General features: G+C 27.2%; 1 protein-coding gene across 2 annotated transcripts in view; it reads right to left on the bottom strand.

Annotated features, from left to right (window-relative positions):
* LOC119607600 (octopamine receptor beta-1R) overlaps nt 1-27419 on the bottom strand; it is a 196686-nt gene that overhangs the window by 23088 nt on the left and 146179 nt on the right. For both annotated transcript variants that reach the window (XM_037961584.1, XM_037961583.1), the window contains exons 4-5: nt 12254-12664; nt 10769-11710 (exon numbers count right to left, since the gene is read on the bottom strand). In XM_037961584.1, coding sequence (XP_037817512.1) covers nt 10769-11439 — 671 coding nt within the window. In that variant the 5' untranslated portion in view covers nt 11440-11710; nt 12254-12664. The remainder of the gene's footprint in view (nt 1-10768; nt 11711-12253; nt 12665-27419) is intronic.

Genomic DNA, 27419 nt, shown 5'->3' on the forward strand with positions numbered 1-27419 from the left:
ATTTACCATTTTGAATAGAAAACATTTTCAGTGGCTGATTAACTTTTTAATAGTATCGTTGATAAGGTTCTGATACAATTTTAACCTTTAAGCTTTATTATGATTACTAGAAATGTAATCACATTCTGATGAATTTTTCAATAGTGAACTTAACTAGAAAAGTGATGATTACATTTTGAGCTTAAAATATTTTGAATAAAAGTTTATCAAGTTCTTTGAACTTCGTACTGGAATGGTTGATAAAATTCTGATTATATATTTATTAGAAAAATTTATCAGATTCTGATCATCTTTTAACTAGAAAATTTAACCAGAATGTGATGAACTTTTAACCAGGGCTTATTACTAACAAAGATTATTTGATTCTGACTTTTTTTAAATTCGAAACATAGAAAATCTTTAAAGTTATCTCTATGTTTCGACACTATATATTTGCAATTACAAAAATCATGTAAGATCAAGAAACTTTTCCTCTTCATTAAATATTTGATAGATATTAACGTACTATTTCCTGAGCGTTAGACGTATAAGTATTTTTAATTCAATTAAATTAATATCAAACATACGTACTGTTGTATCTCATGTAAAATATGAATAATAAAGTTTAACATATTTTTCATGATTTTAATTGCTAAACTGATGTTTTATTAAATAAATACAAATGAAAAGCGGTTATTACAAAATAAAAATTTATATAAGATTTCATGTTAGATTTATTTAAAAAAAAGTATTTTTTAAAAACGATATATTGCGTGTAAAAAGTAATTTTCAATGTAATATACATACATATGTTTATATTAGGGTAATAACCAAAATTTTACCCTATCACTTCTAGGTAGCCAGTAGTGTTCTAATAACGAAAACCTATACATATGTATATCGTGTCATTTTGTTGCAATTTTCTAACCCCATTTCCAAACAAATTTAATTGAATTTTTAGTATAATCTACAAGTTTGGCTACTAAATTTAGAACAGGAATAATCCTTTTCTTTTTTATGTGTAAATGTCATGGGTCAAACAATGACACTTGTTTACATCGAAAATTTTTCGATTTTGAATTAAAAAAATTTAAATTTTCTTTAGAGTAAATAACGAAAACTTAAAAACATTTGCCGCGGAAGCTTTTTTAACGCTCGCGAAAAAGTTTTTTATACTCTATGTGGAAGATATAGGACCGATTTGAAAACTTCAAAAATGTTTTAATGTTATAACCCTAATGTAGACACAATTTCTAAGTTCGCTGGTGAATTAGTTTACTAATGAATTGATAAAACCATTAACTTATTTTCTTTAGCAATAGAACGAATAGCTTTTTTTGAAATATTTAGAAAGATTCCAGCGAAATTTCAGTTCTCATTTTTCTAAGACTTTACATCGAAAAACTATGATGCCAATATATTACTGCGTATTAGGTTTCATCGTTTAATTTCACTTATTTTAATACACTAACCGATGATCCCTAATGCCAACAACATATTAAAGGACAGACATTACTAGGGGATTCGTATACAAGCAATGTGTCATTTAGTTAGTTATAGCCTAAAAAAGTTTTTTTATACCAAAAACATAATTCAATGTCTTTATGTTAATTAGGTTAATTTTTCTAAATAAGTAGCATTATAAATAATGACCATAAAATGTAATACTTCCTAACAATTAACCAAAAATCTATCATTATTATTAAATTATTCAAATTTCTAAACATTAAAATATATAAATTACTAATAATTTAATGACAAATACACACCTATTAATACTCCTCTAAAAGCGTAAATATGTGTATTAATATTGAAAAAACGAAAAAATAATTTTGCAAAATTTTAACGTAAAATTAATAGAAAAATAAAAAATAATATTTCAAAAAGTTATGAAGAAAATAAAATCAAGAGAACTAAACATTATCATAAAATGTACATAAATCAAAATATTATTTTAATGTTTTAACTAAAAGAAGAGAAATGACAAACACATAAACAAAATGTTAGAATAATATAAAAAACAAGTCGGCATGGTCGACCATGTGATACCCTATACCAGTGAATATGTTAAAAATGTAGATTATTTGTTAATAATAAAGAATTTATTTGTTTTTTTACGTTAATTCAGAAATATTTACAATTAAGAGAGATTTTCTAAAAGAGACGTTGTATGGGGGCAAAGGTAAATGGGCCTATAGGCGAAATAGTGGATCGATTTCAACTATTTTCAATAAGTTTCGTTCTTGCTTCAAAAGAAAAGTATTTGCCAAATTTCATAAAATTATCTTAAAAATTGCGTGCGCACAAGGTTATTAACCTTGGATACACAGACGGAGACGATTGTTTTGTTGCATGCTATAAACATCAGCATAAACGCATAATAACGTCTCCAATATAGAGGTGTAGGGTATACAAATTACATCAAGTCTATTAAAACAACATTCATTATAACATTCACGTACCACGGTTGTAATAATACATCCACAATGAACCCTTGGAGAGAGGAAAGCAGAACAAAATTTTAATAACTAAAGAAAACTTAATAATAGATTGAGAAACTCAAACTCATATATATAAATATGTATAGAATATCTATACATACTTAAGGAGAGAAACCTCTAAGCAACCACTAATGCATACGTGAGTAAACACAACCCATTACACAGAAATACACAAGACTTTTTGTAAAAGCTTTTGAAGGTAAGTTTTGAAGGACTAAAACTTAACTGAAAAAGATATAAACTTTGCTGGTATTGCTGATGACCTAAACAAGTAATTAAAGATTTTTGGCTTTTTAAACCTTTTTCTGTAAAACAACGGTCTAATAGACAGACATTCATATATACATATATACTACTACTAAGAGTATACGTTAGTATTTACACAAGTTCTCTTACAATCTAATCTTTAACTTTTTATTACCATCTGTAAACAGTGTTAAGAAATATGCGTAACAGGTGTTTTGTGAATTTAAAAGCTTTTAAGTTGAACTACAAAAAAAAAAAATTAATCCATGAAAAAACCCAATTTTACTTTAAACAAATACAAAAGTGACATACCGTATTTTGCCAATTATTTGTGATGGATTTTTTAAAGTAAACAAAATTTAAGATATAATGACATTTTTTGCTGACAGATAAGGGATAATCAATATTTTGAAGGTTATTGAGAAAAAATAAAATTGGATTTTCAAGCTTATTTAAATTCATGCATATAAGACAAGAAAATTTAACTTCATATGTAGGTAGGTATGAATAAAAAGACATTTCTGTAATTAGCCCTTATTTTCAAAATGGGCCAAACATTTATCATTTAAAGTCGTTTAGACTTTAAAAATTTTATTGAAAAATTTTAATGATTAATAAAAAAAGTTATTTATTCTCTTATGTTAAACAATTTTAAATTTAATTCGGATAAATAAAACGTTTAAGTCATCAATCTTTTTTATCATGAAAGACCCACGGAATGCTGCCAAATTTGACAACGTCTTAATAAATTCCAAGATTTTGTATAAGTTTCTAAAAAATTAGTTAAAAATTCCTAAAAAATGGGGTAAATAAAATTTAAGCAAACAATTGTTTTATTGTGAAAACTAATTAATATTTTATTAAATATTTTAATGAATTTTTAAACATTTAAGTGGTTGCAACAGTGTCTGTTTATAAATAATTAATTATATTAAAAAAATTCTGAAATGTAAAACTAGGCGTATACGTATTGTTAATTCTAATTAAATATCAATCATACGCAATGTAGTTCTGCTTAACCATTCCGACCTCAATATGTAGAAACTGTTTTTCAGAAAAAATATGATTTTAAACGTAAAACGAGTTGCTAGTGCTCTATATTACATAAATTGGACTTAAATCTTATTCTTAGGTTCAAGTTGAAATAAATAAATGATTTATATTTTTTTATACCCACCATCAAAAAAGATGGAGGGTATATTGTTTTTGTCATTCCGTTTATAACACATTGAAATATTCGTCTAAGACCCATAAAAGTATATATATATATTCTGGGTCCTTCTTAGATTCTAAGACGATCTAGCCATGTCCGTCCGTCTGTCCGTCTGTCTGTTTGTCTGTTGAAAACACGATAGAGTCCAAACGGAAGTAGCTAGAGAGCTGAAATGCATAGATACTTTTAGTTGATGCAGTTCGTTTGGTATTGAAAATGGGCAATATCGGTCCACGATTTCGCCTAGCCCCAATATAAGGTCCCCTTCAGAAAATGACTTTAACGCTCATAACTCTCTAAAAGAAGCATCTATAGCAATGAAATTCGACATGAACCTATTTTATGGAAACCTAAATCGCTTTGTTAAATTTTATAAGGATCGGCCCATAATTGACCCTACCATCCATATAAGATCCCCTTCAGAAAATGACTTTAACGCTCATAACTGTCTAAGAGAACCATCTATAGCGATGAAAATCTACATGAACCTATTTTATAGAAACCTTAATAGCTTTGTAAAATTTTCGAAGATCGGTCCATAATTGACCCTACCCCTCATATAAGATCGCCTTCGGAAAATTACTTTAAAGCTCATAACAGCCTTAAAGAAGCATCCATAGCGATGAAATTTGACATGAACATATTTTATAGGAACCTTAATATCATTGTAAAATTTTATAAGGATCGGTCCATAATTCACCCTATTCCCCTTCAGAAAATTACTTTAACGCTCATAACTGTCCAAAAGAAACATCTATTGCGATGAAATTTAACATGAACATAATTTATAGGAACCTAAATCGCTTTGTAAAATTTTATAAGGATCGGTTCATAATTGATCCTACCCCCATATAAGGTCCCCTTCACAAATGGCTTTAACGCTCATTACTAGCCTAAACTAAAATCGTTCTAGAAAATTTGACAAGGATCGGTCCATAATTAAGCAAACCTCCCCCCTAATAAGGTCCCTCTCAGAAAATGACTTGATTGAGATTTTTATACAAATTAAATTAAAATCGATTTATGTTTGTGATAAAAGTTGTTTTTTCTGTTTGACAAACTGCAGTTCAATTCAGGTTTTTCATAAAAAATATTTCTCTTCAATGCATATTTAGATCATTTGAGAATTAAACGTCCATTTATTATATTTATGTAATTATCTACATATACATGTACACTAGGGTTGTCCCGTTTTATGGAGGAAAAACAAGGTGTAAATGTTCCCAACTAAAATTCAAGTTTAATTGATTCTAAGATACAAAGGAATGATATGAAATTTTGGTATCATATGAAAGGTCCTTGAGAGACGCTTTTAATGGCATATCAGAAAATTTCTAATTTTTCATAAAATGTTCAGATATTTTACATTTTAACATAGATTAATTTAATATAATTCGTTGAAATTAATACACGATAATCCTCAACAAAATCTACAGAGACGGTTTTCCAAAATTCAATGTGTACGCTACCAAAACATTGCGAAATAATGTAAACAATAACAAGAAACCGTTATTTACAAAGCAAGCATAACAAATAAGTAGATGTTTGGTATAAATTGTGTTAATATTTCAGTTAAAATGAAAAAGTGTTATATATTATTGTAAAGCTAATGAAATTACTCGTATGCTGATGTAAATATTATGTACGTTAGATAAATATAGCTAGCAGAAAACCTGGGACAAAATATTGTTTAAAATATTAAAATGAAATACAAAACATAACGAATTTCGAAAAACAGAAAAAAAAACATTTCGGTGAAATTGTATGAGGTTTATAATGTAACAATTTCAATTAATTCATTAAATAACTCTGTGTAAAAATTTTAGAAACTTAAAAATTTTCCAAATCATTATGGACATTTGTAATAATTTTGGAGTATACAAATTTATGTTATGTCATTGAAATTGTCTCCCAATGACCTTTCATATGATACTAAACTTGTATATGGTTTATTTGCCAAATATGTGAAAAAATCATAAAAACCTTAAAAAAGGACCTTTTTATCCTTTGATCCAGCTCACCAAATATTGACGTCAGGACAAAAATTTTGAGAGATGGTATCTAGAATGAACTAAACTTTCATTTTCGATGGGAACAACTTCCATTTTGGGGCTCCCTAATATACATATGTATGCATAATAGAGTGTACTGAACACGATAACAATAAAAATATTTGTTTTGAAATGGTTCTCAGTTCCCCACTAACGATTAAAAATTCTGAAAAATTTATGAAAAATTTATGCAGAAAAATTATTAATTTAATTTTTTTTATTTTTTTTTGGCATTTGGTACATTTCAGAATTTTTAGATTATTTTGAAAGTTATATGCCCTTTAAAATGCACCTTTGAAAAGCATTCCTACAAAATTGAGTCCACAGGACACACAAATGTTTATGTATGTATTTTTAGTTTCGATATATAAAAAAAGTTTATAAAAATCTTCTAAATATTAATAATGTGCATGATATTTAAGATCCAGTTTTCCCGTTTTTCTTTTCACCCCTAAATAATAAAAATTTCAAAAATTCTACTTAATGAATCTATTTAATATATTTTTCGTTAACATGACTCTTTTATATGTTAAATAAAATAAATGTTTTAATTTAAAGTAAAAAAATTATGGACTTGATTTAATAACATGGGCCACAGACAATGAGAAATATGTTATGTTTTGTACATACATTCATAACATTCAAATGACACACACGCAACTTTCAAAGAAATAAACATGGGGATAAATGTCACATATTTAATAAAACAATATATCTCCTCCAGGTATTTACAAGGCTTCAAGTTTTTTTTTACTTTCTTTTTGTTATTTCCAATAAAAAAATACAAAAGAAATTGTGTTAAAGCTACCAGAAATTTAAAAATATTATTTAATATTTAAATCGAATGAAATTCTTAAATGGAAATTTTCACCAAATTTTTCTAAAATTTAAATAACTAGTAAAAATCTTTAATCAGTTTAGTTTTCCATTAAAAACTGATTTTTATGTAAAAAATCTAAAACTTTGACAAACTTAGTTTATATGCATATTTCGTGTAGTCTATAAAACAAGTTATAATTTTTTTTGGGCAAATATGAATGTTTGTATGTATACCTGTGTTTGAGTGTCAAAAACAAAAACCATTTGTGAAATGTTTACACTATTTTACTTTATCAAGATCCAAACCATAGTCCACACGGCTTTCACCCACCAACACAAAAAGGTAAAATGTTCTGGTGAATGAGTAAATAAAGTATTTTTACCAGACTAAAATATAAATTTCAGTTCTATAGCATTTAAAGGAAATGAGTACAAATTTAGATTAGAAACGTTTTGGTTTTTTATTTCTTTTTTTACTTTTTGTTAGTCTTTTGTTTGCGTAAAGCCTTCACGAAAAGGAAATTTTAAAGGTTTTAAGGAAATTGTATATAAAATAAATGGAAAAAGTACATAGAAAAACAACAACATAATTCGGGGTTTTTATTTAAATAAAAAATAATAATAAATGGTATTTTAATTTTTTTTTATAGTAAAAGAAATGAAACAAAGTGGAAGAAATATCATTTGCATGTTTAAATGTTTTTTTATATAGTATTTTTTATCATGGGAGTGTTTAGTTATTTATAGTGTAAATGGCATTTATTAATTGTGTAATTTTTGTTTTCAAATCCTAAATCTATACTTCTAGACTCCTTTAACAGGATATCAGTGTTTTACCACAAAATTTCGATGTAAATAAATCAATTAATTGACGTTTCGTTTGTCATCTAGAGTTCAATGACCAAACAATTCAATATACATAAATTGTTGAAATTTAATAATGTTTTTTTATTTTTCTTGTTTTTTGTTGTTGTCTGCTGTTAATACTGTTGACGTACAAAAAGATTTATTGTGTCACCGAAATTTATTATCATGTCATGATGTGACATTATTTTAATGCAACCACAGAGTGTTTAAGTATGGAGTGTGAGTTGGTTATGTGAAAAAGTTTTTAACCAGAAGGATAATTATACCCTACACCACTATAGTGAGGAGGATATTATGCATTTTTGCTAATGTTTTTAACATACAAAAACATCGGATCTACAACTATAACAATCGGCTTAGTATAATTTTTTGAGTCGTTTAAGCCATATCCGACTGCCCGTCGTTCGTCCATGTAATCAAAGTACAGGTCGCAATTTTCAAGATAATTCGATGAAATTTGTTGTACATGTAGCCAAAGGGCGAGCCCTGTTAATTTTGGTTAATATCGGTCCATTATTTTACTTAGCTGCCATACAACTAGGTTTTATGAAAGTAAAATCATACTGCCGATTTTCATAATGATGGGTTAATAATTGCACAAAATCTTCTTTTAAAGATGTTTTAAGCCTCCATAATTGACTTATTAATAGAAAGTCTTTTTTATAATATCTGTTTGTGAGACATCTTAAAATTTGACTAATTAGGTGACTCTTCGTATACCTTTCTCTTCAGTTTTATACACTTTTTCTTAAATGTCTGAAGACTAGTTTCTAGGATATACTATAGTCTATTCTATAGAAAAACGTATAGCCTATAGAACTAAATATATCTAAAATATAGTCAATGAAATGTACTTAACTAGATTATTTTCAGAAATATACTGACTATAGTGAAAGCTATGGACTAGACTAGAGTCAAGATAATGGATTAAACTATAATAATGACTATAAACTAGACTATGAAATATAATATACCGAGGGATTATAGTCGCTGTCTTTCATTATCATGAAAATGAGATTTTTGTTCTAATTTTTGTTAAATTATCTAATAGACCAGACAGAAAAAAGATCGGACCTATACTTTAAATTAACTTTATGACAGCTCCTGATATCTTGCGCTTGTAAATGCGGAATATAAGACTGATAGCAATCAGTTCCTATCGATCAGTATTGTCTGCCCTTTTGTAATAGATGAAGTGGACCCGCTTGTTAGTTAGTTAGTTAGTTAGTTAGTTAGTTAGTTAGTTAGTTAGTTAGTTAGTTAGTTAGTTAGTTAGTTAGTTAGTTAGTTAGTTAGTTAGTTAGTTAGTTAGTTAGTTAGTTAGTTAGTTAGTTAGTTAGTTAGTTAGTTAGTAGTTAGTTAGTAGTTAGTTAGTTAGTTAGTTAGTTAGTTAGTTAGTTAGTTAGTTAGTTAGTTAGTTAGTTAGTTAGTTAGTTAGTTAGTTAGTTAGTTAGTTAGTTAGTTAGTTAGTTAGTTAGTTAGTTAGTTAGTTAGTTAGTTAGTTAGTTAGTTAGTTAGTTAGTTAGTTAGTTAGTTAGTTAGTTAGTTAGTTAGTTAGTTAGTTAGTTAGTAGTTAGTTAGTTAGTTAGTTAGTTAGTTAGTTAGTTAGTTAGTTAGTTAGTTAGTTAGTTAGTTAGTTAGTTAGTTAGTTAGTTAGTTAGTTAGTTAGTTAGTTAGTTAGTTAGTTAGTTAGTTAGTTAGTTAGTTAGTTAGTTAGTTAGTTAGTTAGTAGTTAGTTAGTTAGTTAGTTAGTTAGTTAGTTAGTTAGTTAGTTAGTTAGTAGTTAGTTAGTTAGTTAGTTAGTTAGTTAGTTAGTTAGTTAGTTAGTTAGTTAGTTAGTTAGTTAGTTAGTTAGTTAGTTAGTTAGTTAGTTAGTTAGTTAGTTAGTAGTTAGTTAGTTAGTTAGTTAGTTAGTTAGTTAGTTAGTTAGTTAGTTAGTTAGTTAGTTAGTTAGTTAGTTAGTTAGTTAGTTAGTTAGTTAGTAGTTAGTTAGTTAGTTAGTTAGTTAGTTAGTTAGTTAGTTAGTAGTTAGTTAGTTAGTTAGTTAGTTAGTTAGTTAGTTAGTTAGTTAGTTAGTTAGTTAGTTAGTTAGTTAGTTAGTTAGTTAGTAGTTAGTTAGTTAGTTAGTTAGTTAGTTAGTTAGTTAGTTAGTTAGTTAGTTAGTTAGTTAGTTAGTTAGTTAGTTAGTTAGTTAGTTAGTTAGTTAGTTAGTTAGTTAGTTAGTTAGTTAGGGATTCCGATTCCGGGATTAAAATCGGAGATGGTAAATCCGAAAATACCTGTTATCTGTTTGTTTTGATATGGATTCTCCCTATTGCAGAATACGTCAAAGATCGTATATCATTTTATTAAAAAGTTTTTCCTTGAATATTATGTCCTTAAATTTTCCATGGAAAACTTTCTTTTTTGGTGTATTTAAAAAAACTCCTGATAATACACGTATTCTTCTTAAAGTTACATTTTCATGAGAATAGTTTATTTGCTTTAAGCAACTTGGAAGTTAACTGAGTTTATTGTTTTCACACATGATACCCATTAAATTACACATGTCACATTATTTACCCATAAACATTACATTTTTACACACACACACACAAAATAATGGAAAAAATATTGCCAACAGTTTTCTAAGGAATCTGTGACCCTTTCTAGATAATATTGATTTGAATTTTTATTTTTTTCATGAATTTCTTGTAAAATCTACAACTAATCGTCAATTTAGAGTCCCTACGTAACCTGGTGGGATGACAAACTCCAAATTCCTCTTGCAGCAGTATGCATCGCGAACTGCAGGGTATGTTATATATGGTTGTGCGTTATTAAAACGAAGACACAATAAAAAATGAAAACAAAAAATAATGAAAAGAATACAAACATTTGGCTTTATTTGCAAAAAACACTAACTAAAATATTTAACTGATATCTTTATCATGTTTTTTGAGAGAGAAAACTACGAAAATTTACTCTCAAATACAAATTGGCCTGTTGAAATGATTTCGCGAAAACCTATAAAATAACCTATCAGCTGATAATCTCATTGATAACATGAATTATTTATTTCATTAATAACATATAACTGTAAAAAAACTTACCGCAATTTCCTGTGTCGCATGACAGATACAATCACCAGCATATTACCGAGTATGGCAGCGAGTATGATGAAAATTATAATGAAACATTTGACGATGACAAATATTAAATGTGACTCGTTTAGGGCATCAATAGGAACTGAAATGCTGCCACCACCGCTACCATCTATACCACCACTAACACTAGCATCCGCCACACTTGTTATACTTTCACCACTGCCAACACCAACGACACCTCCTCCTCCACTTGCACCCATACTACCAAAACCACTTATACTAAATGCATCATCGCTAAGACCGCCACCTCCACCACCAACAATTCCTTCCCCGCCTACGACACCGCTTGTGTCCAGCAGGCCATTGGCAACAAAATTTAAATATTTCGTATTGGCATCTTGATCAATGTGTATCTGATTATGATGATGATGTTGCTGGTGCGGCTGCTGCTGTTGTTGGTGATGGTGTTGTTGTTGATGAGGTTGGTGCATTTGTAATTGTCTTGATTGTGGTTGTTGTAACGAAGTGGATGATGAGGAGGAGGAACTAATATTTGTCATATTTATTAAAGACATCAATAAGGTGGTTGTTGTAACTGTATTTGTTGACAGTACAGGTGGTAGTACAGTTGTTGTTGTTATTGCTGTTGCTATCAGAGGTATCATTGTAAACACCATTGATGATAGAGTAACGATGAAAGTAACCAGTATGTTTAAGCTGAGCAAATTGTTACAGAGTCTTAAGGTAAATGTTTTCTCTTTTTGTACGTTGCGTTTTTGTAATTTTGTTTGTTTTTCGTTACTTTTCTTTTTTATATTTATCTTTTTTGTTTTGTTTGTTTTCTATTTTCTACTATCATTTACAGCAAATGTTTGCTAAAAGTTTAGTTATTTTCACACTAGTTGTTATTTTTTGTCCTTTTGATGTTAAGTTGGTTTGGGATCAGATCTTTAAAGAAATGATTTCATAATTAAACAGTTTATTATAATATAAAAATTTTAAAATTTAAAAGTTTAATGTTTTGATCATTAAAATACAAGCGCAAATATGGCTAACTAATGATCATCGATATAAACATTATAATCCGATTTAAAGAATAAACTTATTGATGACATTTGCTAGGATTAAAACATAAATTACAAATTTATATTAGGGTAGTTCGATTTGTATGATAGTAATTGAAGTTCTCTACTAAAATAAAAGTTTGAATTTCATCAAAATGTTGATATAACTTTTAAGACTTAAAATAATTATTAGAATAATACTTGTGTATCTTGTTTTTTACATTATTTTTCACTAGTAAAATACGCCATTGAAAGCTCCTCTCTGATATCAAAATTTCATGAGATTCCTTTTCGTGAAAAGGGAACTTTTTCCCAGCTTTGACCCAGCTCACTAAGCATTGAACCCAGGACAAAAATAAAGTGGGAGCATCAGTATCATACAAAAGGGGCCACCCTAATATACATGTATATAGACGATTTTACTTACAATGATTATGGTTATAACCAAAAGCTAAAGACAAATTCTTAGTTGTGGTAAGAGAAATTGGAGCAGCAACAGTATTAGTCGTAGCAGTAGTAGTGTAACCAAAACAGTTGTTGTTGCTGTTGCTATACATAAGGGATTTGTGGGCAACGTGCTGTAGCTTAAGTAGTTGTTTATGTTGCTGTTGCTGATGTTGTTGTTGTAATTGTTGCTTTTGCTGTTTTTGTGGTTGTAATGATTTTAAGTATTTAAGCTTTAAACGATAATAATGACAATAAAGTTGTTTTTGATGATAATGATTACAACATTTGCTCGTGTGGTGGTAATTGTTTAAATAATGATGTTGATTTACTTGTTTTTGTTGTTGAAGTCGATGTCGCTGTTGTTGATACTTTTTCATTGATTGCCACATGGCTGTAAAAGTATAAAAAACACATTTAAAGAAAAACATTTTAAAATTACAAACATACATAGGAGATACATATATTAAAATCATTTTTTAAACACACACAACAACTTAATGATTACTATAGAAAAAAAATATATAAAAAAATAAATAAATTCAAGACACAAGTTGTCATTTATTTTGTATTTGCAGTGAGTAAAAATTGCCAACATTAGCAATTTATTTTTCTACCCATCAACAAAAAAGATGGCGGTATATTGATTTAGTCATTTCGTTTGTAACACATCGAAATATTGGTTATAAGTTCGTAAAGGTATATATGTATATTTAGAGTACTTTATAGACAATCCTGATAAGGTTTGAATAAAGTATCATTAGGATCCTGCCACATTTGAATCTAGTCCTCATATAAGGTCTTCTTAAGAGCCCCCATTACAAAATCCCTTTAATCAAGTTATTTGAAGGTCAATAATTCACTTATGAACACTGCATAAATAGCTTTATCCTTGCTTCCATATAACCCCTCTTTCAAAAAATCACTTTTTTTGTCAAAAGTAAACCGCACTTTCAACATATTATTCACTGACGTAGGGTATCATATGGCCGGCCATGACCGACTATATATTCTTACTTCTTTTCATTTATTTATTTTTGTAATTGTCTTCTCAGTTGTGGCACCACAAACTGCGGTGCTTGAGCAGTGCTCATTTATAATGCATTGTTTTGAATTTGTATTTATGTCTGCCTGCCTGCGCTTAAGTCAATACCATCAGAGGAATTGTTACAACATGTTGATGATGATTATTTCTTTACTCAGCAGTTGTTTACAATTACAGAGATGTAAAGTTTTTGAACTAATTACAGTTACAACACACAATACTTATGTATATTAATAAATATGTATGTTAATTTTTTAAAGAAATCTTCATTGAAAAGAAAAATTTAAATATTTGCAATTTCTCTTCAAAAATAAATTATAAATATTGAAATTTGTATAAAAATAATGTGGATTGTTTTACTAAAAGTCAATTTCCTCGGGACTCCTTATAGTCCCATTCGGATTTGTTATATGTTGTTGCGGATGTGGATGTTATAAAAATGGAAGATGGAAAAGATGCCCATAAATGCAGTACATCGTGTTGATATTTAAAAGTAAAGATGAGAGAAGGAGGGAAGAGGAATTAGTGTTTGTATGGGGGAGGAAAGTGAGAAAACTGTTTGTTAATGTTTGACTTAAATTGACAGAAGAAAGTTTCACAAACGTATGATTCGTTTATGTTCTAGGGAATCAATAGAATCAGTGACAGTTGCATCGTCGACACACTACCCTTCTTTGTGTCCTGTCAAGTAACTCAAGACTAGTCCTTGAGGCTGAATTATATTCCATTTTAGGTCGGATGTAGGTGGTGTAAATACGAAGATCGGAGAAGTATTTTCTACAACGTCTTAAAAAACCCAAACATTTGCTATTTCAAAGATATGACAGTTCCATCGGATTTCACATTGTATGGTCGTAGCCTGAATCGAAAGGACGTCCGATGCATCAATGTTCACATCATTCATGCGGAGTTTTTATAAAAGAGGCGTTTCAAGTCGTTTATGAGACAATGAGCTGTATTGGGTTTTGAGGGAATTGAAATTCACACAATTCAATTTACCCCACGCAGATAGGGTCATTAGTCAACCATATCAAATCTGGAGAGATTTATCTCTGAAGAATCAGGTCTATGGTCGTAAGAATATGAATGACATATGTATATTGCTGTGGATTGATTGTGATTGACAATAAGTCGTTCACAAAAACTAAAAAGAGAGCTGGAGAATGAACAGAGCCCTGAGGAACTCCGGAATTTAGTATATGATCGTTACTATTGTCCCCACTATAACTACCCTTATGGTTCGCCTGCAAAGAAAATGTGAGATTAAAATGGAAAATTCCTTTCCTACTCCAAACGAATTAAGTTTGGAAATCAAAGCATCATGACATACTCAATCGAATGCCTATGATATATCCAATACCACTACTCTGCTTTCACCCATGTGCTGAATTGATCGGCAAGTAGAACGACCAGTACGAAAGCCATATTGTCTGTCGTTGAGAAGTTTATTTTTCTCCAAATAGCCTACCAAATGATGGTTGAGAACACTCTCCATTGGAATCGGGCGGCAATTGTCCATGTTCGAGGGATCCCCTTTCTTCGACATCACCTTCTGAGTCGATTAAAATATGTCCGTCCGTTAGAACTTAGCATAAAAGCTGACGATATTCCAAATTTCTCTACAATTCAGGAAGTTTAAAGTTCATTAGATTTTATTTGCGATACTTAATTTAAAACATAAATAAATATGTCACCATTATAATTTACCAAATGTTTTATAAATTACCATTCCTAATTATGCAATAAAATTTTCAAAATTTATTCATAAACTTATTACAAATATTAAATTCATCGATAGATCATCAAGGTATAAATATAAAATGTAAATATTAGTATATAAATAAGTATATACAATTGTATGTGAATGTATAAATATTGTATAATCTGCTAACATACAAACAAATGAATATTTCACTTTGTAAATATGAATATTTTTGTATTTTTTTGTTGTATAATCTATATGATTGTGTTGTCTCTTTTCTCTGTGTATATAATCAGCCATTTCCATTCATTGATTGCCCCTGTGTTTATGGGGAAGCTCTTGAGTTTTTTTTTTGGTTCTGTGAATGTCACTGTGTATTTATATATTTTTTTTTTTCTAAATTTGATAATGTTTGCCAAAAAATTTTTGAATTTTAATGATGCAAATGGCATATAAAAACTCCCACGTACAGGAGGATGTACACAAACACGTACATATTCATACGTACGTTTGTAGCTATACTTCAATATTTACCCTGCAGTTTTAAAGAATTTGTTACCTTTAAATTCTTAAAAATAAGAAATCTTACCATTATAAAATCCCTAGAGGTGGAGGTTAAGGTTAAGTAAACTGAATTTTTATTAACTAATATTCATTCATCAATCAGCAACTGGTTACATAAACTACTGGGTAGGATAAGTATTCACATAAAAATAAACTTTGTATCTTAGTACATACTCAAAAACACATATGAATCTTCTCGTTGTATGTATGTATGTGTGAATGTATAGGTTTTGTTTGTTGTTTTATTACGTTATATAACAACTAACTACACAATTCAATTCACTTAAAGACTTTGTGACATAAATATTTTACAAAGTTTTATCACTAAACAAAAACTGTTACCCGAACAAATTTCAACAATCGTGTCGACTGACGCCTTTAAAACATCCTCTGAAATTAAGTGCTGACATTTCAAAATTATTTTTAACAAATTTAAAGACGCCTTCGAAAAATATTTCCTTTTTTATAACGTTTACCTTTTTTATGGTGGTGGCTATAGTTAAAGTAATCTGACATTCAGATATTTATAAACTATTTAAATATTATGGATAAACTGTAGACGATTTTTTTTAATTAATAAAATTTCGAAGAAGCAATTGACCTTTAGGTTAGTTAATCTAATTCGAATAAAGGTTTTACCCAACATAATGTTAATTTTAGTCATATTTTTCTGTCATTTTAATGGGACCTGCTAAATATAAAAGGTAGTTCTATAAAAAAGGATTTATAGAACAAAATTTGTATGAAAATAAACCTTTGATAAATTGTTATGAAAAGGACCTTGATTTATTTTAGCTTCAACTTAGCTTCTGTAATGATGTTTCAAACAGCGAATAACATTACAATTTTTTATTATAAAATACTAGCTATACCCAGTGTGCTTTGCTACCCTAAAAGCAGTATAAATTAAAAACCCACTTAACGATTTTGAAGATTCTAACTGCAATAGTTCTCTAGATTTACAATATGTTACATATTAGAGATGCCAAGCAAATTACTGAAAGTTCGCCAATTTCTATCTATGAATAAAATTTCAATAATATAATAGTTTCCAAGATATACGAAATTTTGTATTTAATTCATTTATGTAGTGCCAAGCCCCCAATTGAAAGCTCGCCCGTTATTCTCTAAATGTTCACATGAATGTCAGAGTTTTTTATGTAAAATTTTAAGATTCTAGCTCTAGTAGTTTCCAGATATACAATTATTCTATTTCATTCATGTGGGGGCTTCAAGCTCCCCAGATAAAAGTCCGATATTTTTCCTCCAAAATATGCAGATGATTATTGAAGTAATTTCTGCAAAATTTGAAGAATCTAGTTCTATTAGTTTCCCAGGTAAACGAAATTGTATATTTAAGTCATATGGGAGTTGTCAAGTTCCCCATTGAAAGTCCGCCCGTTATACTTTAATTGTTCAGATGAATGTCAAAGTTTTTCAAGTAAAATTTGAAGATTCTAGCTCTAATAGTTTCTAAGATATACGATTTTTTCTAATTAATTCATATGGGGGCTCCACGCCCCCCATATGAAAGTTCGCTCGTTTTCCCCCAAAATGTTCAGTTGAATATTAAAGTAATTTGTGCAAAATTTGAAGAATCTAGTTCTATTAGTTTCCCAGATAAACTAAATTTTGTATTTAATTAATATGGGAGGTACCAAGCCCCCCATTGAAAGTCCGACCGTTATACTCTAATTGTTCAGATGAATGTCAAAGTTCTTCAAGTAAAATTTAAAGATTCTAGCTCTAATAGTTTCTCAGATATACGAATTTTTCTATTTAATTCATATGGGGGCTCCAATCCCCCCCAGATGGAAGTCCGATCTTTTTCATCCAAAATGTTCAGACGAATATTTAAGTTTTTAGTGCAAAAGTTGAAGAATTTAGTTCTATTAGTTTCCCAGATAAACGAATTTTTACATTTAATTAATATGGGAGATGCCGCTCCCCTCATGGGTAGTCCGCCAATTTATTTACCAAAATGTTAACATGGATGTTAAAGTTTTTCGTGCAAAATTTGAAGATTCTAACTGTAATAGTTTCCAAGAGAAACGTATTTTTGTATTTAATTTATATGGGAGGTGCCACGCACCCTAATAATAGTCCGCCTACTTTTTGTCCTAAATAATTATATTGACACTAAAGTTGCTCCGACAAAATTTGAGGACTCTAACTGTTATATTATCTAAAATATACGGATTTAATATTTTCTTAATATAGGCGTGGCTCCTCGCCCACTTGGAATTTCAAAATAAAAAGTAGCCTATTACCTATACCAGACATACAGGAATACGCTGTGAAAATTTGAATAAAATCGGTTCAGCCATTTAGTAGTCTATAACGTTTAAACATACAAACAAACACACGTTCATTTTTATATGTATATAGATAAAATAATTGTGTCGTATACTTATTTTTAATTCAAAAATGTATTTAATAATAATCATACGCATCGTTGTATTCAAAATAAACACATGCAGAACATTGGGACATTTTAGAAAATTATCTCTAAGAAAATGTGAAAAATCATTCAGTTTTGACTTAATTTCACTAAGAACTTTTGCATTAGATCTAAAAATGTAGTAGTCATTATTTATTTGGTTTGTTGGTTATTTCTATTGATGAATGGTTTAGGTTGTTGCTTGTTTAGTAACATCAATAATAAAAAATGAAAAAAAAAAAACACAAAATAAATCCATGTTTTTTTTCGTTTTGCATTTTCTTCTGTTAAACCAAACTGATACAACACAATGGCAATGCTGAAGTGATTTTCTTGTAAAAGTGTCATTGTGGGATTTGTTAAAAAGGTTTTCATTGTTGAAAAGGTTTCTTTAGAAAAACTAAACAGAAACATGCATACATACATGAACACATTTACTTAAAAAGGATAAATTGTTTATAAATACACTTGGAGAAAATATAATCCCAGATAAAATAATTAGTTACTACATAAATAAGGCCACATGTGGCTAAGGATGACCCAACTAAAGATTATTAAATTTTTAGCAAAAAATAATCTTTGTAAAATATACTTTTTTATCGACATACAAATTTCTTTGATGTCAATTACTTTTCAAGTGTAATTTTATTTAAATTTTTTTTCTACTTTTATCTAACATTAAACTTCAAGATTTTTGTGTTTTTATTGTATTAAGAGAAATTTAAATAAATCTCCTTTAAAAGCTACAAATTGTTAAATTTGTTGTATCTATCTTAATGTCATTTCCTTTTATCGTCCAATCTAAGCAACAAACAAATATTTTGCTTTCATTTCCTTTTTCGTTACTTCTGGTGTGCGTGTGTTTATTTTTCTTTTTCTTTCATTTATCCTTTAATAATACTTGTGGTTTCAAATGTAAATATTGATTTGTGGTCTCATCACCTGGACCTGAAGGTATGAAATAAAATAGATGTATAATGAATAATAGAGAAGCTCAATATCTTTTCGAATGGAATTTATTGTGTGTATTCAAAGATTTTCTTTTTATTTAATTTTCAAACCCAAAAACAAATCTCTGTTAAGGTATAGTAAAACAGCTCAGCAAAAGGATATCACTTAGGGAGAGTTTTAATTTTCCTGTTTTTATTTTTATAGTTAGAAATAAATGAAAGTTGAAGTTTCTTTTCAATTCTAAACTGTAGTGGTCTTTAGGTGCTGGAAAGTTTTGTGTTGTTGTAGCCTTTTTATAAAAAGTCATTGTATGGTAAGGTCATATTTATTTTAAAAGTTAAATAAATTGTTGTTTTTAAATAGTGTAATAATGTATGTGATTTATCCTTTGAAGGCGAATGAGAAAATGTTTTTATTTTAATTTAAGTAAACGTTATTTTTTAAATTTTTAATAAATACTTTCTTTTTAAATGGAGAGTTTTCTATAAATTATCTTCTTATATCTTTCTAGTTTTCTTTTTTAATATTGTTTTGTATAAATTCTGTCTTTACAGAACATGTTCTTTTAACAGAACAATTTCGATCAATTTTATTTTAATGAAAAATGGTCGATAAATTTTCTTTTAATAAAAAAATTTCTATGAATTATATTTTAATCAAAAATTCTTGCTAAATTTTCGTTAAATCGAAAATTCCCGCTAAATATTCTATTTATAGAAAATCTATAAAAATGTTATTTTTATAGAAACTTTTCAATAAATTTTCTTTTTATAGAAAATTTTCGATAAATTTTCCTTTTATAAAAAATTTTCAATAAATTTTCTTTTCATAGAAAATATTCGATAAATATTCTTTTCATAGACAATTTTCGATAAATATTCTTTTCATAGAAAATTTTCAATAAACTTTCTTTTCATAGAAAATTTTCGATAAATTTTTTAGCTTTCTAATAAATTTTCATTTTATAGAATCTTTTAAATAAATTTTCTTTTAATATAATTTTTTCGATAAATTAGAAAATTTTCTCTTAATTTATTAGAAAAACATTATGTTTTTAAATTTTCGATAAATTTTCTTTTCATAGAAAATTATCGATAAATTTTCTTTTCATAGAATATATTCGATAAATTTTCTTTTCATAGAAAATATTCGATAAATTTTCTTTTCATGGAAAATATTCGATAAATATTCTTTTCATTGAAAATTTTCGATAAATTTTCATTTCATAGAATATATTCGATAAATTTTCTTTTCATAGAAAATATTCGATAAATATTCTTTTCATAGAAAATTTTCGATAAATATTCTTTTCATAGAAAATTTTCGATAAATTTTCTTTTCATAGAAAATATTCGATAAATTTTCTTTTCATAGAAAATATTCGATAAATTTTCTTTTCATAGAAAATATTCGATAAATATTCTTTTCATAGAAAATTTTCGATAAATTTTCTTTTCATAGAAAATATTCGATAAATTTTCTTTTCATAGAAAATATTCGATAAATATTCTTTTCATAGAAAATTTTCGATAAATATTCTTTTCATAGAAAATTTTCGATAAATATTCTTTTCATAGAAAATTTTCGATAAATTGTCTTTTTATCGAAAATTTTCTATAAAAAGAAAATTTATCGAAAATTTCCTTTTTAGCTTTCCAATAAATTTTCATTTTATAGAATCTTTTAAATAAATTTTCTTTTAATATAATTTTTTCGATAAATTAGAAAATTTCTTTTTAAATTTTCTCGAAATTTTCTATTTTTTCTTTTTATAGAAAATTTTCGATAAATTTTCATTTTATAGAAACTTTTCGATAAATTTTCTTTTTATAGAAACTTTTGATAAATTTTCTTTTTATAATAAAAATTTTCTTTTTATAGAAGCTTTCCAATAAATTTACATTTTATAGAATCTTTATTTCTTCAAAATGTTCTTTTAATTTAATAGAAAAACATCTTTTTTTAAATTTTCAAAAAATTTTATATTTATAGACAATTTTTCGATAAATTTTATTTTTATAGTAAAATTTTCAATAAATTTTCTTTATTAGAAAATTTTCTTTTTATATAAAATTATCAATAAATTAGCTTTTTATATAAATTTTTCGAAAATTTTGATAATTTTTTTTATATAAACTTTTCGATCAATTTTCCTTATATAGAAAATTTTCAATAACATTTCTTTTTCTAAAAAAATGTCAATAAGTTTTCTTTTTGTGGAAAATTTTCGATAAAATTTCTTTTTGTAGAAATTTTTTTAATAAATTTTCGTTTGTAGAAAATTGTCAATTAATTTTCTTTAATACAATTTTTTATAACAATTTAGACGAGTGGGAACGACTTGTACTTACTTTTCAATGGCTACTACATACCGTCTGCATTCCTTTTAAGTACTCTTATAATGACTTATATATAATCATATACGTAAGTACTTTATATTGAGATTTATCGTTTTATTTGCACATTTTATTGCAACTGTTTTTTACACAAACACAAAGAAAATTGTTTTTCTGTGTTAACACCATTATTTGGAACAAGAAGCCCAGATTCCTATTCTGTGTGAGCGATTTTTATTTTTTTTTTGGTTTTTAAAACAAAACAACTTTTTAATTCGCTACTCGTAAGTACTTATTTAAGTAGTGATTTGTGATTGGAACGTGGTACGTACTTGCCTCCAATGTCATCACCGTGTTAAAATAATAAGTAGTGAAAAGCGGCTTTTACTCATTACCATTTAATGTAAGTTTTTGCTGGGTACATACTTATGTACTTTTTTAACAAACATTCCACAAGCAAATATTTAGAAAGCTCTATATATTTAAGTATATGATGAATTAGTTATAGTGAAATGTTTTTTTAGTTAATTTTTGTTTTAAGGTTCTTATAAGATTAAATTTAATCAAATTTCAGTAAAACGTGTTTTGAATTTATTATGCATTGCGCTGTAGTATAAGAATAAAACTTTTTCATACTACTTTTACGAAAAATTATGTTTGTTCTAAAACAAAAGTTAATATTGTTTATTGATGTTGGTTTTTTTAATCAAAATATTTCCTTAGGAAGCTTTCTAACAGGATGTATATTGTACATATAGAGAGGGCATATTAGGATTAAAGAACATTAACGCTCGAATTAATATTATTCAATATTTGTATAAATAAATACATATATACGTATGTATTAGTAACAAAGGTATTGTTAGGTGCATAAAAGTTTTAAAACTCTATATTTATTTTTAAATTTAAAGAAAATTTCAAAATTGTACCTATGTATGTACGTAAAAACTAAAAAGAAAAATTTTTAAATTTTAGTCTTTCATGATACTAAATATATTTAACAAAATTTGGTTTCTCTAAATTTTGTACGTTTAGTTTTTGTATCTAGTTTTTTTTTTTTTTTTTGCTTTTTTGCTGTATAAATATATTTATTTGTTTATTTATATTTGTTTTGTATTATGCAAATGTTGGTAAATATTTAATGCTGCTACAACTATCATCAGATGTATGTTTAGTGATTATTTAGGAAAATAAATATACAAATAAGCAGAAAAATATACAGAATTTTCACTATGAATCTAAATCCAAATAAAAACACAGTAAACATGTGTGTATATACACAGAAATAAACACAAATTATGCCAGGTTTATTTAAACAAACTGACAGACGTTCAGTTACAATATCTAATGTACTCGTATGTGTAATTCAAATGTTTGCTGTTATTTTTATGTAAAAATATTAGATATGATAAACACACATCTTTAACTCTCCCTCTATCTAGCTTTTTGTCATGGAAATCTTGTTTTGTTTCCATCTTCATTTACTTTAATTTAACATAAACAAAAATAAAACAAAAGAATGTTTTTTATTATTGTATAAATAAAAACTTATATACATGTAAATAGGTGTGTACATATTTAGGAGGAGGATGTGCGAAAAATATATTTATGTATGTATATGTACATACAAACATATGAGAGCCTGTTTGTGTGTGTGTAGGAATGTTTTAATACTAGAAGCCTATTTGTATGCTTTATACCTTTTTAATAATTCACAACTTATTTCCTCTGTTCTCACTTGCATTTCTTTCTTTGTATTTTTGCTACCAACAATTACAGTATTGTTTGATTATTAAGCAACATTTTGTAAATTTTTTTATACATACATATATTACAATTATTATTTTATATGTAACTACCAATAAAATTACCAATTAAGCCTGGTGTTGTGAAAATTGCCAGGCACGGAATATTCATGATGATAGACTTGCACAACTACATACATATTACATATACAGTAACAAGAAAACAAAAAAGTTTCTTAGGTTTCGAACAATATTGTGTAACTAGTTATACAATTAAGTATATTTTTATATATATAATGTAGACCATTTTGTGGTGGTATACCATAAGTGTCTGACAAACATACTACCACAGACGTACAAACACACACACACCCACATATACACGAAAGTATACGTTCGTTCACATTTATGTTATACGCAATCATATGATGAAATGCAGATTAAGGTTTTATAATAAACAATTAATTAAATTTTAAAATATTAATTTACTTTCTCATATACAAACTTTCACCGCACAACAAGTGTACTTTATGGCTCCTGTAGTTGTTTTTATTAATTTACAATCCATAATTGTTTATTGTTGATGTTGACGATTAAATTATTTATTTTCATACTATTTATCTAGAGAAACATATTAACTTATTTACATACACACATACATATAATCTTATGTATCTATACATACAAGCAGAGAGCAATCTCTTATACTTTTATACTTTTAACAGGAATTAATTTATATTAACTTTGGATTAATTAATATTCTAAAATATTCATACAAAAAAAGGAGATACAGAACAGAAGCAATATGGAAAATGAAAAAAAAATTTTTGTGGTTATTAAGCAGGCTTTTAATAATTGCTACTTATCTTAAATATGAATTTTAATTAATTTTTTATAGATTAAGTCATGACAACACTAAATTGTTATATAAATACAAATATGTTAACAATAAAAAAGTTTAAACTTTAAAGTGTATTGATATTACATTACATCAATTACAAGGAAATTGTTTTTAATTAACATTTTTTCGCCACTTACATTCAGTTCTAGTTCAGTTCTAGTTCAGTTCTAGTTCAGTTCTAGTTCTAGTTCAGTTCTAGTTCAGTTCTAGTTCAGTTCTAGTTCAGTTCTAGTTCAGTTCTAGTTCAGTTCTAGTTCAGTTCTAGTTCAGTTCTAGTTCAGTTCTAGTTCAGTTCTAGTTCAGTTCTAGTTCAGTTCTAGTTCAGTTCTAGTTCAGTTCTAGTTCGGTTCTAGTTCAGTTCTACTTCAGTTCTAGTTCAGTTCTAGTTCAGTTCTAGTTCAGTTCTAGTTCAGTTCTAGTTCAGTTCTAGTTCAGTTCTAGTTCAGTTCTAGTTCAGTTCTAGTTCAGTTCTAGTTCAGTTCTAGTTAAGTTCTAGTTCAGTTCTAGTTCAGTTCTAGTTCAGTTCTAGTTCAGTTCTAGTTCAGTTCTAGTTCAGTTCTAGTTCAGTTCTAGTTCAGTTCTAGTTCAGTTCTAGTTCAGTTCTAGTTCAGTTCTAGTTCAGTTCTAGTTCAGTTCTAGTTCAGTTCAGTTCTAGTTCAGTTCTAGTTCAGTTCTAGTTCAGTTCTAGTTCAGTTCTAGTTCAGTTCTAGTTCAGTTCTAGTTCAGTTCTAGTTCAGTTCTAGTTCAGTTCTAGTTCAGTTCTAGTTCAGTTCTAGTTCAGTTCTAGTTCAGTTCTAGTTCAGTTCTAGTTCAGTTCTAGTTCAGTTCTAGTTCAGTTCTAGTTCAGTTCTAGTTCAGTTCTAGTTCAGTTCTAGTTCAGTTCTAGTTCAGTTCTAGTTCAGTTCTAGTTCAGTTCTAGTTCAGTTCTAGTTCAGTTCTAGTTCAGTTCTAGTTCAGTTCTAGTTCAGTTCTAGTTCAGTTCTAGTTCAGTTCTAGTTCAGTTCTAGTTCAGTTCTAGTTCAGTTCTAGTTCAGATCTAGTTCAGTTCTAGTTCAGTTCTAGTTCAGTTCTAGTTCAGTTCTAGTTCAGTTCTAGTTCAGTTCTAGTTCAGTTCTAGTTCAGTTCTAGTTCAGTTCTAGTTCAGTTCTAGTTCAGTTCTAGTTCAGTTCTAGTTCAGTTCTAGTGACTGCTCTTTCTAATTTCTCAATAATCCATTCTTAGGTCGAATTATTTGCTAAAACAAATTACTTTCAAATTATTTGGTTTTATCCTGATTTATTTTAATCCTTAAAGAAAAAAACATTGTTTTTATCCAAACTTGTAGATTTTTTTTTAATCTTAAAAGAAAAAACAAAATTTCAAGAAATTTGAATTCATAAAAAAACTCACTTATGTACATGACATACATGACACGTACATTTATTAATTTAGCTTCCAGATAGAAAACGTTTTGCTTTGTTATAACTTTGAAAAAATATGAAACCTAATCCATCTTTAATAAGAAAATTTTGTTCATATAAATAGTATATATTTTTTGCAACATTTTCAGCTTTAATCTAAGTAATTTTACTTGGGCGTATATTTATCAAGTCAGAAAAATGTTGAAGTATTGTTGTTATTCTGAAGTAGTATTATATTATTTTACTTAAAAGAATGCTTGATACATACATATGTACATACATATTTCTTAGCTTAAAAAGTTTTGGCAACCAGATTATTTACACCACAAAGTGCAATTTGAGTTTTTTGTGTAAAATATAGAGAAAAAACACACAATTGACAAATTCTTGTATAAAGAATTTCGGTTTTGCAACCGCATTTATTATATTTGATAAATAGAGCAAACTCAACAATACACGCTTATAGTATATGAAAAAAACTGAAATGTGAAACGTTTTTATACAATTTTTACATGATATGTTATAAAAAACTTAACTCTTGTAGAAATATAATATTGCATACAAATTGATATCTTAGAAAATATAGGATAAAAAGTTTCAATTTCAGTGATTTCTTTGGAAAAATTCAATATATTACTTACACGTATTTTACAAAACCAAATACAATGAAATCGAAATAATCTTGAAAGTAAAGGTTTCTTTTTTATCCTTTTGCAGTTTGATTGGGGTCACGGCCATGGTAAACTTTAAAGTGACTTAAAGAAATAGTATAGAGAAAAACAAGATTATATATAAGTTAATCATGTTTTAAGAGTAAGTAGAAAACAATTGAGTTAGGGTTTAAGTAAAAAGTCAAATATAATAAAAATATCATAAAAGAGGGACTAGCCTTACTTTCTTTTTTTGTAAAGAAAGCTATGTTAATAAGGTTACAATTAAGTTGCTTATATTACTTAGTAATCAGCAAGTGACTGAAAATAAATATTATTTATTTATAAGGGATCTTTTGTTAATACTTTTCGTTGATAAAAATAAAACAGCTTAATATTTAGAATTCAGTTTTATTTAATTTTTGCAAAAAAAAGAGTTGTTTTTGCACTTATATTTACTTTAGCCACTTTAAAAACTGAAAAAATATCTTTGTTAAATAATACCAAGTTTATTTTGGCACAAATCCAACCCTTTTGATTGTTCATTGTTTAATAAACAATCAAAGATAACAAAAAATAAAATAAATGTCATAAATTTCTTAATGAACTGGAAAAAGGAAAACAAAATATTCCCTTTTGTTGTATATTTTTTTTAATTTTTCCAAATATTTATTTGTTTATTTACTTCAGTGAAGCATTATTTACACGTAACTTGAGTTTTAGTACATTGAAGTAAATTAAAAGTATTTAAAAAAATTTTGATAAAATTAAGAAATTACTTATTTTGTTATGCAGGACCCGGCTTTCATAAATATATTCTAAAGTAATCCGAACCATTTATTCGTAAAGAGGTTGAAATAAAATTTTCGGAAAAAGCATATATTTTTATTAAAAGTATACGTACATCAAGTATACGTACCTACGATACTCTTACTCTTATTAAATAACTTTGAGATGTATTTGACTAATTACATTTAATTTACATTTTAAAATTAGATTTGCATATTGATTTGCTTCCTAGAGAATAACCGGTGTGTTAAGTCTAATAATACTTGACTGACTGTAGAGTCGTTATACATGCGTTTTCCTGTTAAATGTAAATTCAGGTTCATTATCAACAACCACAATAACAACGAAAATCACATAAATTACAAAATATAAAAAAACATACAATTTATATTTTTTAACTTTCCTTTTCTTTTAACAACTAAAACCGCTAAAACAACAAGGAAACGCAAAATTTTCAAATAAAAAATTCTGTTGTTGCCCACCATTCACCAATTCAATAACGAAAAACAAAAAAAAAAAAACTGAAGAAAACAACACAAATTTAAAATGCAAATTGTTCTGAAATTTATTTATTTTGCGTTCATTTTTACATATTTTTTTAAGTTTCTTGTTTTTTCGTATATTTA

This window comes from Lucilia sericata, unplaced genomic scaffold (genome assembly GCF_015586225.1).
Source record: "Lucilia sericata isolate MDLA Ls3-8-SP2 unplaced genomic scaffold, ASM1558622v1 Contig000715F_arrow, whole genome shotgun sequence".
Taxonomy (NCBI): domain Eukaryota; kingdom Metazoa; phylum Arthropoda; class Insecta; order Diptera; family Calliphoridae; genus Lucilia; species Lucilia sericata.